The sequence below is a fragment of the Dendrobium catenatum genome, unplaced genomic scaffold (genome assembly GCF_001605985.2).
Source record: "Dendrobium catenatum unplaced genomic scaffold, ASM160598v2 fragScaff_scaffold_466, whole genome shotgun sequence".
NCBI lineage: Eukaryota > Viridiplantae > Streptophyta > Magnoliopsida > Asparagales > Orchidaceae > Dendrobium > Dendrobium catenatum.
In genome coordinates, this window is record NW_021318928.1 from 23,395 (window position 1) to 36,820 (window position 13,426).

Consider the following 13,426-nt stretch of genomic DNA (forward strand, 5'->3'; position numbering starts at 1 on the left):
TAGTGATAACCCATTAACTTAATAGTTAAATCACTAACCTATTAGCATCTATCCATTAACTCTCTCTCTCTCTCTTTTGATTGCAAGTCGGAATATATGTCACGCACTTTAAGAAAATTAGGATAAATTATTCAAATTATGGGATTTACATACATGCCACTTTATTTCATGCTATTTATATATCTAATACCAAAAAAATTTATATTTCATAGCTACCAAATTAATTAAATTATTATGATTTGTTAGAATATCAACCCCAATCTTTAACAAGAACATTGATGTGATCCATTCTTGATATGAAAACTCAAGTTACATCTAACACGGTCATTCATTCTTTGAATTTTTTTTTACATATTCAAAATTTGGTTGTAAATTTTTTTTATTTTATAAATATTTCTATTATTTTTTCAAGGAGAAAAAAAAGTGCATAAACATCATCATCATTTAAAATGAAAAAAGAATTTTTTTTAGGAGCCATATTCATTGAATAACAAGAAGCATAAACAACTAAAAAGAAATGTTAGACCCAAGGAATGACAAAAAAATAAATAAATAAATAAAACAATGATTTTATATAATATTTAGATTTTTCATAATATGAACAACATTTTTTTTATAAGAAAATGATACGCACATTAATATTAATTTAGATGAAAATTTAAGATGGAGTGTATAAATAGTTGAATTTTATGATAAGATCGTGACAGAGAAGAAATTTAGATAAGAGAAAAATTGTATTATAACTTATAAGCAAGTGTTTTCACATATTTATTTAAGAAGACTTGCACTAGTCATTTGGATTAGTTGTTATTTGAAGGGAGAAATTATTACGTGCGGTTATTGGATCATCCGAAGGCCAATCAGGATGCACCACTTCATCCAATAAATAATAATAATACAGTAAATTTGCGACATAGCGCGTCCTAATTGGCCTCCGAATAAAACTTTTATTTGGTCCGGTGAACGTAAGCAACTCTACGTTCGGCCGCCAGTAGAATCGCGCCACGCGTTTTCATTATTTACCGCGTGCCCCGACAACCCAACCCGGAACGGACCTAAGATTGCTCGATATTGCTCAATATTGCTATGTATTGGTCGATTTTGCTCGGCAATAATCAATACCGAGCAAATACTTAGCAATACCAAGCAAATACCAAGTTGTACCGAGTTTTTTCTAGCAATATCGAGCAAATACCTAGCAATACCGAGCAAATCCTGAGCAAATATTGAGTTGTACCGAGTTGTAAAAAAATTCGGTACAACTCGGTATTTGCATGGTATTGGTCTTCACAGAGCGGTATTTCTCATTTTTGCAAAGCAGTACCTCGCAAATACCGAGCAATACCGAGAAAATCGCGAACATAGCATTCCCGGGTTCCGCTCCGGGTCAAGTCGTCGGGCCGCGCGGTAAAGAGTGAGAGCACGTGGCGACATGTTATTGGCGGCCGAACGTAGCTCTACGTCCGGTCAGAGGACGTAATAATTGTTCCTCCGAATGACGTCCAGTGAACACAAGTAAGAATTTCTCAGTTAAATGAGAGTAAATGTTGAGAGATGTGAATATATAAATAGTCTCTAGACATTTTGAGGGTAGTTAGTTTAATTAGACTTTGAGTTTATGATTACAAATATATTTATAGATTCAAAAGAAAAAAAAACATTTTATATAATCTAATGATTAGACTTTGTTACATTTTATATTTTAATTTTGCTTAATATAAAATTATAATTCTAATGTAAACTAAAAATCTTATAAGTAACTAATTAGTGCTTTATGGGTAGTTAAATTAGCTGTCCAAAGAAAGACAAGTACTTGGATTAAAAAGGCTTGTGTGTGAATAATGAAAACTTAGGTTTTGTTTGTGATAATTTCTTACTATTTTTTAAAACAATATTTTAGCACAAAAAATTCTTTTAGCTATTAATTTTTGTACTAAAAAATTATTTTAAAAAAGCAATAAGTAAATTGTCCCAAATGAAGACTAAGTTGATTACCCTACTTTTTTTAGTATTTGGTAATTTTTTATTTATTTTAATTTTTATTTTTTTTAAAACCAAAACAAAATTTATTCAAAGATAAAATGGACATACAACCAAAAGGCAAGCACAATCAAAAAAGAAAAATTACAAAGCTTAAGGGAAGCCACATAACCCAAAAAAAGCAAAATAAGCTGGAAAAGATAAAAAATCTGAAGTGCCGAACTCAGAATCATCACCCGATTACCAGGCTAAGATCATCCGTTGGAGGAAATAAGCATTTGTGAGAAAACCCAAATACAAAATCCATCCTTGAATACACATAATAATGATCCACCAAAGTTGTCAAAACAAGCCATGGCCTTCCAGAGAGGAATACAAAAAACCTACCTCATCATAGTCCGTAAACAAAATATAACAACCCTAAGCCTTGCCATCCAACCACAAAACATCCAAAGAAATTATGGGGATTAGGTCTAGCGATATCTTTCCCCTTAAAATGAGTCATGTGGAATCCTAAGCGATTAAATGAAGGGTTTTTACCTAAGATAATTTCATAGATTTGATAACCTTTAATTAAGCTTTTGTGAAATTTTAATTTTTTTTTTACATATATTTACTAGAATTTATAATTTATTTATATAAAAACAATGATAAGAGAGAAGAATCTTTTTAAATATACATAATAAAGACATATCATCTAAGAAAATTCTTTAGAGTTATAGAAAAACAAAAAAATTATGCTCTAAAATTGCAAATAATTCTTTAATTTATAAAAAATACTTAATAAAAATATGAGTCATGCTTTAAACTATGTGCTTAATTGTTGTCAAACAGTTAGATTAAGTAGGTAGTTGTCCAATCTCTTCCCAACCATGACAATGGAGACCAATTAGTGACCAACTAATCAATAATTAACCCTATCTAGCCACTTGTCCAAACCTTAGAAAAGCACAAAGCAAATCTCATCCACCACATTTGACTACAATATTTTATATCTTTTGATGCTAATTAACATAAGTTTTGTAATTATTAGAATGAAAAAATAATAATAAGTTAAAATTGGTATTATAATTAGTATGTTAGAGTATTAATTAGGTATAATTACTTGTAATTTGCAATATTAATGTTGCTAATCATGATTGAACAATACTCATATGTCATTTCAGCTCAAGAATATTTTTGAAATTACAAATATCCCATTCAAGGGTGAAATCATAAATCAATGGGCTTTGAAGTACATTTTGTTGAGTTTCGCATCAAAATATTACAACAACAACAATAATATGTTTTTATCTTATTACGTGAGGTTGGCTTAGGGGTGTAAGTGAGCTGAGCTAGCTCGCGAACTGACTCAAGCACGGCTTATTTATGGGCTCACGAGCCGAGCGTATCGAGCTCACGAGTTGAGTTCGAGCTTTATGAGGCTCGGCTCATGAGATGGCTAGAATAATTTTTGGGCTTTTTTAAATTTAAATAATTAATATTTTTATTAAATTTAAATCTTAAAAGAAAAGTTGTTGTAAGTTTAAGAAAAATGTTAAAGCTGTACCTATAGCCTACATTGCAATAGTTTTCAAAATTATAATATTAAAGCTACAGTTGTTTTATCCACCAGAAAAAGTAAAACATCTTTTTTAATATATATTAAAGCTGCAAACCTGCAACAGTGTCCAAAAAAATGCAAGATAACTTTTGTTATCCAATACTCAAACTCAAGATCTCTTAATTGATAGATAAAACTCCAAATCAACATATCAATGTGAGCTGCGTAAGACGATATCACTGAATGGATTGTTTGTGCAACAAATATTATTTTAATTAATACACTTTACAAAGCTATTTGATTAAATGATCCACCCCAAACGTTATTCCACTGCTAAAACCGCCCACCAATTTCCTTAGAAAATTAAGAAATTCTACATTATTTTAATATTTATATTTTAAGTTTTTAATTATATGAGTAAGTTTAAATTTCAAATATTAAAATATGTAAATATATAAAAATTATGAGGCATCTATGTAAACCCGCCTATTAGCGTATTTGACGGGCAAGGGCGTTAAACGCCCGCCAGTTCTTCCATGGTTTTATTGCGTTCCCATAACATAACTCCCCATTTGTGAGTCTCCGACGGAGACTCCCTCCTCTCTCTCTCTCTCTCTCTCTCTCTCTCTTCGTCGATGGGACGGCGGAGGGGCGCGAAGGGTCCGGTGGGGGCGGTGTACGCCTGGGTACGAGGTCAATCAGTGAAGGCAAAGACGGCGCTCGGAGCTTTGGCGGCCTTCATTGTCCTTGCCGCGCTGTGGGCGTTCGTCCGCAACCACAATCACTTCTTCGTCGCTTCGGAGGTCGTGCACTCCGCGGGCATCATCGTCCTCATATACAAGCTCACTAACCACAAGACATGCTCTGGTGATCATCTTTTCTTTCCCCTTTCTTTGTTTACTTTAGTTTGCTAGGGCGAACAAAGTTCTTGTGTTGTGAATTGTGATGGTGAAATTTGTTGCTATTGACTTGTTGTTATTGTTGGGATTTGATATGGCTGGAAAGGGCTTGCCGCTTACGGTTTAATTCGTTGATTTGGGTTCATGTGATTCTGGATTTCTAATTGATGGATGGCTATTTGAGAGGAATTGATTGTGAGAAAATCTTGTTTTTTAGAAATGGATACGGTGGCACCTCTATGTTTCAAATGCTCTGTGATTGTTAGCTTTCGCCCATAATCATGGTTTTATTCGGAATATATTATGGCAGATTATCTGCGGCCGAAATACTAATCGAATTGGATATTGCTCTTCTCTGACCTAAATACCTCTCCCCAAATTTTCGTTATCTTGTTCCATATAGTCTCCTCTTTTATGGTTTCTATATTTAGCATGAATCATCTTTGACCACAAAGACTGTTCTCCTCTCCCTATCTTTGGATATCTAGTATTGATTTCTATAAAATTCTATTATAAAAAGGAAGATCTGCATCGTTTTTTTTTTATTCTATGATAGTAGTCTTTTTTTTAAGCTACATGTCACAATTTTGAAATATTTATTATCTTCTTCACTGTTTTGTAGGTCTTTCGTTGAAGTCTCAAGAGCTTACAGCAATATTCTTGGCTGTGAGGTTTTATTGCAGTGTAATCATTGAAAAGGACATTCATACTGTCCTTGATCTCCTGACTTTATTTTCAACGCTTTGGGTTATATACATGATGAGATTCAAGTTGAATTCCAGCTACACTAAGGAACTCGACAATATGCCAAGATACTATTTGGTAAAATCATATACTTCCATAAGTTGTTATAAATTTCTAGTCTTTTGCATTTTGTGTTTGTGGTAGTTCTATTTGATGTAACTATCTTATCTCTTGTCATTTCCTAACATGTTCCTCATATTGATAAGCTTCCTCCAGTACTTGTTTACCTGTTCTCTTAGGAATTGTCATTCAATATCATTGTTTATGGAGGAAAAAATTAGGAGATAAAAGGCTTGGTTTGAGACAACTTTCTTAATGCTTTTTAAAGCAGCTTATTAGTATAAAAATTTTTAGTTAAAAGAAATTTTTGTACTAAAAAGTTACTTTTAAAAGCAGTAAGAAAATTATTCCAAACGAAGCCAAAGATTTATATAATCCAATGGCTTGCCATTAGAAATACTTTCTTCCAATTTACATTTGTGGGATGCCTTATGCAAATATTCAATCTACAACCGTTAAATTTTAAATGGTTTATGTGTTAGTGTTTCCTTGCAGTTGGTTCCATCTATTGTTCTTGCCATACTTGTCCATCCTTTCTTATACAAGCACCACAGTAGATTCCTTTGGGCTTTTTCTGTGTACCTAGAATCTGTGTCTGTGCTTCCTCAACTCCGATTGATGCAAAATGCAAAGGTTTGCTTGTATCTTTGTACTTGATGGCTATTTTAATGCGTTTGATAATACGTGAATTTAGAAACAATGGTATCTTTTGCAGATGGTGGAACCTTTTACAGCCCATTATGTATTTGCACTGGGTGTTGCTAGATTCTTAAATTCTGCCCATTGGATAATTAAGGTACATTCTATCTTTTCTTTGTTTATGTGGTGAATATTCCATAATGCTATCTGCTAATAGCTAAGCAATTTTTATATGGGTTGTTATTGTTTTCAATTTTCCTTATCTAATTGAATTTCTCGGATAAGCTGGAAGATCTAATTCTATAGTATACTATGTTGACTATAGGAGTTTATTGTCATCCTCGTCAGCATATCATTCTCAGAATCTCACCTCTTTATGATGTTGACAGTTATAAGGGATTGATGAAAAAATATTTTCTTTGAAATTTTTGAAGCTTAGTTCTTGACTTTGTTCCCTGGATTGAGAATTTCCTTCAAGTAGGTCCGATTCTTCCGACGATCACCACATCAATTCTGTGGTGTCAAATCTCAATCTTTGTTTTCATTTCTTGTTGAAAAGCATACATATCTATAGCTCCGTCGCCCTTTTTCTTCTTAACTTCAATTCAGAGCTTTTGTGGCCTTTTATTATCATACGCCTTCAATAAATGTGGTTTTATTGAATATCAATAGACAGAGCTTTTATTATGTGCGGACACCGGATGGTTCTCCCGTCCGGTTAAGCTCTCGGTACTGAGCGCGGTATTTTTTTGGGGTGACGTGGCGCAATTTTATTGATCTCCGGACGCTTTCCAGACTCCGCACAGAATAATAAATCCAATAAACAATAGATCAGAGCTTATGATTTTTATGGTAGGCTAACAGCAATTTTGTGTATGATTATATGATTGATAGGTTATTGATACTGGCGGATCATTCCTCACTGGTTCATCATCTGCGGTCTTCTGGACCCCGGCAGTCCTCGTCGCTGAACTGGTTCAGACACTGATCTTGGCTGATTTTTGCTACTACTATATTAAGAGGTAAAAGGATTAGCTCTAGCTTTTCTATATACTGTGAACTGTCGTTTGGTTTTTTACTCCCTATTCTTCCACTTGCAGCGTCATGCTTGGCCAGCTGATGCGACTGCCTTCGGCACATGGAATGAGAGATGTATAACTAGCTGGAACTTAATAACTTAGGTAATCATTCAAAGATGATTCTGTAGTCTTGTCTGATGTTGTGTTAAGTATGTTTAAATATGTAGGTTTTTTTACAAAATTTGCGGTTAGAACGCCTTATGAATATTTATATTATAGATAATCATGCAAAAGAATTCTGCCTAAATATTGTGCTGATTTGGATGTCCTGAATGATTTTTTCTTTCCTGCTATTTCTGATTTGTATTCTTTGGAGTTTTATTTTTATTTTTCTAAAAAAGCTCAAACATTGCATTTTCTTGAGCGCAGGTTCTTTTTTATGTATTTAAGTTATTATCTTCACAAAAAGTAACCTAATCCCACATATTACTTGGTATCTAATTAGTCAATTACATAATTAAATGTTCATAGTTAGCTTAATGAATCGATCCGTATGTAAACCTTAAGTTTATCTTAATCACAGTACTTACTATAGCTTAACTTGTAGTTAGTTTAATGTATTCTATTCAATATCATTTGTATTACAGTTACTACATAATATTAATTAATTAGATGTTAACCTTAACTATCTTAAGCAAAGATTTGATACATATAAGTTAATAGACCATCTCATCTTTTTTTAGTGAATTGATATAATATCTAAGATTCTGACATGAAGTGCTTCTAGAAATAAAATAAACCTTTAGTTGAATTTTAATTTCAGCAAATCTCAAAAGCTATCCATAAGAAGAACTACGAGGAATAACAATTTTAATTGATGATATACAGAAGAAAACAAACAATATACATTAGATCTTTAATTTGAGAGGAAGATACCGCTCTCTCAAAATCCTAGTTACCTCGCTAGAGCCCTCTCACCCTTAGGAATATTAATTTCAGCCAAATCTCACATAATCCAACTCTTAGTTTCATAAAACTACTTAAAGCATGCAATATCCAATAAATACCCAAAACAACCCTCCCAATTTGAATTTCCCTCCTAGCTGCCCCCTCCCTTTGAATTAGGCTTCGTTTGATTCGGTTTATGCTTACATAAAAAGGAGTTTTAGAAAAGGAGGTTGAGAAAAAGCCGTTCAATAAAATAGAGTTTCAATAATGAGATATGTTTGACTAATATTTTTAAAAGTGTTTATTAATACTTGAAAGTAATTTTAAATTGTTTGTTTAGGAGTTCTGCTTTTGAGATTTTATTATAAAAGACATAAGGAAAGGTTCATCCATTTTATAAGCACTTCCTTGATCCCTACCTTTCTATGATGTACCCCTTCCAACTCCAATGTTTCCAACACCACCTCTAAATCTTCTCTATAAGTATCACAACTAACTCTAAACTAGATGCATGATCACCAAGAGCTCTCCTCAACTGGGACACATGGAACACCAAATGTATAGTAGCAGTCGAGGTAACTTCAATCGATTAGTCACTACTCTAATCCTCTCCAGTATCTCATAGGGGCCTATTAGTTACTGTCTATTGGGATGAAGCTTCAAGTATACCCTATCCCTTATCTCAAACAACACGTCTTTCTTGTACCCATCTGTTTGCTTCTTCATGATTTGTTGAGCCCTCATTAAATGCATTTTTAATTCAGCCAATATCATATCCCTTACTCTAAGCACTGCTCCACCGATGAGACTAGTGTGCTACTCTACCTAAAATACACCAAGTGAGGTGGGTCCCTTCCATACAACACTTTGAAAGGAGTCATCTGTGAAATTGAATGATATGAAGTGTTGTATCAATACTCCGCCCATGCTAGCCACTTGGTCCAAAGTCGAGATGTCTCTGAAATAAAACAACGCAAGCAAGTCGCTAAGCTCTTGTTTATCACCTCTGTCTACCCGTCTATCTAGAGGTAGTAAGCGGAACTCCTTTTCAATATTGGCCTATGCATCCTTAACATTTCCCCCACACTTGATCGAGGAACACCTTGTCTCAATAAGACACCATCGATTATGGTATCCCATGCAATCTGACTAACTCTCTGATGAATGTTGTTGCCACTGACACTATATATATGGATGCGGTAGAGGAATAAAATGAGCATACTTGCTCAATTTATCCACCACCACCAAAATCCATGATGACCTTATCCCACACATTGTCTAGAAGAGCTAGAGGTTGCAATAACCCTCCCGGAGCCATGGCCATGTATTTTCTCCTCTGGCACACCTCGCATCTAGCCACAATTTCCTCCACATCCTTATGCATCCCCTTCCAATATAAGTCCACCGCCAACCTCCTGTATGTCTTCTGCATTCCTGAATGCCCACAATCACACTCTTCTGGAACTCCTGCAAAAGGTGAGGAATATTGACTGAGCTTTGTGGCAACAAAAATCTCTCATGGTTCAATAGTGTCTCCCCCTCTATGGAATAGCCAGGGTGGCTACTCTTATCCCTTAGCAGATCAACCCTAATCCTCCTCAGCTCCTGGTCTTGAACTCTCTCTTCCATAATAGCCCCCCAATCCAATATTAGTGGTATCGAAATAATCACCCAATCTAACATTAGTGATATTGAAATAGCTAACTCCTGGAGCTCCCCCATGCTTATGGACATGCTTGATGTATGCTATGATCTGTACAAGATCTGATTTAGCATATGTAGTGGGAGTTGTCAGCAAATTTATGAGTAACTAATGCAAACTTCATTGGGAGGTGGTTGAGTGGATTCTTAGATACCTGAGAGGATCAATAGACAAAGCTCTTTACTTTGGTGGTGCAGGGATTGATCTATATGGACAGAGCTTTGTGGCAACAAAAATCTCTCATGGTACAATAGTTTCTCCCCCTCTATGGAATAGCCAGGGTGGCTACTCTTATCCCTTAGCAGATCAACCCTAATCCTCCTCAACTCCTGGTCTTGAACTCTCTCTTCCATAATAGCCCCCCAATCCAATATTAGTGGTATCAAAATAACCACCCAATCTAACATTAGTGGTATTGAAATAGCCAACTCCTGGAGCACTCCCATGCTCATGGACATTCTTGATGTATGCTATGATCTATACAAGACCTGATTTAGCAAATGCAGTGGGAGTTGTCAGCAAATTTATGAGTAACCAATGCAAACTTCATTGGGAGGCGGTTAAGTGGATTCTTAGATACCTTAGAGGATTAATAGACAAAGCTCTTTATTTTGGTGGTGCAAGGATTGATCTATAGGGTTATGTAGATTCTGATATTGCTGGAGATCTTGATGGTAGAATAAGCACATGTTATATCTTTATTTTGGGAAAGACTGCAGTTAGTTGAGTTTCTAAGTTATAGAAGATTATTGTGCTCTCAACCATAGAAGCAGATTACATTGCTATCATTAAGGCTACAAAAGAGATGATTTTGTTGTAAAGTTGTTGACAGAGCTTGGCAAGGGGCCAAGGAATGGGAAGCTACATATAGATAGCATGAGTGCTATACATCTAGCCAAGAATGCTGCATTTCATGTCAAGACGAAGCACATCCAGCTTCGGTATCATTTCATCAGGTCACTTTTGGAAGATGGTCAGTTATCTTTGGAGAAGATATACACGACTGAGAATTCTACATGCATGCTGACGAAGACGATGACAGTTGATAAACTAAAGCCATGTATAGCTTCAGTTGGTCTATATGGAGGATGAGAGCAAGGGTGAGCCACATTACAGGTACTATGATTGGTATTATATATCAGGAGAAGGTTTGATTGTAATCAGTTCCAAGTGGGAGATTGTTATGTGTGGAATCTGATTGTGTTAATCAACCCGGTCATTCTATTATTTCGGACCTCAAAACTTGTGTTCGCTTGGGGGGGAATTTATTTTCTACAACTTCCCGGAAGCAGAGCATCACACCAGTATAGATTATGTGCCCGCAGCGAATCAAGACAAAGGTTTGAGCGCCGCAACACCTGAAACTGGTTCTGCAGCATTGCGAGACAGACTAAACAGTTTTTTTCTCTTTTTTTAAGGGTTGCGTCCCTTGGGGTTATTTTACTTGGTTTTCTCTTGTAGTTTGATTATGTAGACATTAAAAATTGTGAATGTGAGAAGAGAAGCAAGGAGATAGAGAGAGAGAGATTTGTAGCGGTATAGATATGGTGCCGCATCGAATCAAGACAAAGGTTTGAGCGCCGCAACACCTGAAACTGGTGCTGCAGCATTGCGAGACAAACTAAACAGTTTCTTTCTCTTTTTTTTTTAAGGGTTGCGTCCCTTGGGGTTATTTTACTTGGTTTTCTCTTGTAGTTTGATTATGTAGACATTAAAAATTGTGAATGTGAGAAGAGAAGCAAATAGATAGAGAGAGAGAGGGAGAGAAAGAGAGAGAGAGGGAGAGAGAGAGAGAGATTTGTACTTATTTCTCCCAATTTTCATAGTGAATTTTTTGGTGTGGTGTGACTTCATGATTTTTTTTCGTATTTTGCATTTTTCCACATTAAATCCTGGTGGCTTTTACTTTTTTGTTGCTTTTACTTTCTTGCTTGTTCCGTCATTGTGGTGTTTACTCCTCATATTCCCCAACAACTGGATTGACCCGACCCGCCAACCCGAGTTGCACGCAGCTACAGGTGAGCGATGGTGCGGACCACACGGGCTAGGGTTTGGAACACGAGGCCTAGCGAGCAAGGGCCAGGAGTGAGAGCGCGCTCTGTGGTCCTGCGGGGTGTGAGCGCGTGTGCAGGGTTGCGACTGCGGATCAGTGGAGAGGGCCTGTGGGGTGAGCGCGGGGCCAAGGGCGATGCGAGCGCGGCTGCCCTTCTTGTGCGAGTGCGATGCAGTGGATGTAGCGGAGTGCGGGAAGCGGGGAAGGTAGGTGGGCCAACCAAAACTCAGGTCAAATCCAAGTCAAATATGGGTTACTGAGTTGACCCGACTCGGCCCAATATTTTAAATGGGTCATACAATGGAACCCGAACTTGACCCGTTTGTTAAATGGGTCGACCCGAACCCAAATTTTCCAGGTTGGGTCAATAATTGATACCCCTAGGGTGGACCACCCCAACAATGCCTGATCCAAGAGGGACTGATCTATCATTTTACTTCTAGCAATCCTAAAGCTTAATTCCATCTTAGGTATCAGCTAATACTTTTTTTCAACTATTTCAAATTAATAGCCGTTGTAGTTTTACTCTCCTTGGAGTAGAAATGCTTTTACTAATAAAAAAATATTTCAACAAAATCCACTGTTGTGCATATCTGAGTGACCTTTTTGGCGGATTCAACTTCTTTTTTTAGGGTGGGCAAAAAAAAAAATTTTTGCTAGGGGATGGATAGAGATGATTAGAATTAATAAAATTGGGACAAAAATTTTTTTTGAGAGGGCAAAATACCCAAAATATCCAAAATATTTCAAAAAATACCTTCTAAAATTTTAAATTTTTTTTTTTGATGCCCACCCTCACTAGTATGGGGATCCTCCCATGCGGCCCCTAAACTTGCTTGAAACGTTAGCAATTCAAATGACTAACGAGTGCCTGGAACAAGTATATTCTCTTTGTAGAATGTGGATTTATAAGTTGACATAGTAGAAATAAAAGTATATTTTTTCTAGAGAAGCTGCTGAACTACTCCAAGCGGAAGATGTGAAAGAAGTATTGCAACTTTTTGCCTCTCATATCTTGGTTTTGTTCATCAAGTTCAACCTTTTATCGTTGCGAAAAATTCAAGAGTTAAGACCCTCTTTTGGGCTTAGGGCTATTCTCTGTGGAGTGGCTTATAATCATTTTCCTAGAATGGCCTTATACGAAGGAATTTTTATTCCGTCAGGTTACCTGATGTAGCTCTACGTCAGGTAGCCAATAATATGTCGCCACGTGCTCTTACTCTTTACCGCGCGGCCCGACGACCGGACGAGGACCGAATTCGGGAGTTTGCGTATTGCTATGTATTGGTCGATTTTGCTCGGTATTGCTAGGTATTGGTCGATTTTGCTCGGTATTGCTAGTTATTGGTCGATTTTGCTCGACAAAAAACGAAAAATACCATTCTGTGAAGAGCAATACCGAGTAATACCTAAAAGAACCGAGCAATACCAAGTTCTTTTAGGTATTACTCGGTATTGATCTTCACAGAGCGGTATTTCTCGTTATTGCCAAGCAATACCGAGTAATACCTAATAATACCGAGCAATACGCGAACATAGTAATCCCGGATTCGGTCCGAGTTGGATCGTTGGGCCACGCGATAAAGAGTAAGAGCACATTGCGACATATTATTGACTACCTGACGTAGAGCTACATCAGTTAACCTGACGGAATAAAATGGGCTCTCTCATGTGATCATCGGAGAATTCCAAATTACATACATTTGCACATATTGAGTGAATAGAGAAATAAAATCCGTTAATTTGGCTGTAATATGGGATGGAAATTTTTATTTCAATTGCTCTGTTGAGGTACTAATTGCCAGTGTCAAGGATGCCTTGCCATTGTTGGCAATGCCC

At 36.2% G+C, this 13,426-nt stretch overlaps 1 protein-coding gene across 3 annotated transcripts in view; it reads left to right on the forward strand.

Annotated features, from left to right (window-relative positions):
• The first annotated feature begins 4,107 nt into the window (after positions 1–4,107).
• Positions 4,108–13,426, forward strand: part of LOC110103427 (putative ER lumen protein-retaining receptor C28H8.4) — a 13,747-nt gene continuing 4,428 nt past the window's right edge. Inside the window, exons 1-7 of one of the 3 annotated variants that reach the window (XM_020832143.2) lie at positions 4,108–4,390; positions 5,045–5,244; positions 5,722–5,859; positions 5,942–6,022; positions 6,760–6,887; positions 6,966–7,046; positions 12,536–12,560. In XM_020832143.2, the coding sequence (XP_020687802.1) occupies positions 4,159–4,390; positions 5,045–5,244; positions 5,722–5,859; positions 5,942–6,022; positions 6,760–6,887; positions 6,966–7,023 (837 nt within the window). In that variant the 5' untranslated portion in view covers positions 4,108–4,158 and the 3' untranslated portion in view covers positions 7,024–7,046; positions 12,536–12,560. Of the gene's footprint in view, positions 4,391–5,044; positions 5,245–5,721; positions 5,860–5,941; positions 6,023–6,759; positions 6,888–6,965; positions 7,211–12,535; positions 12,561–13,426 lie in introns of those variants that run through there. The other 2 variants (XM_020832142.2, XM_020832141.2) reach the window with 2 other exon arrangements.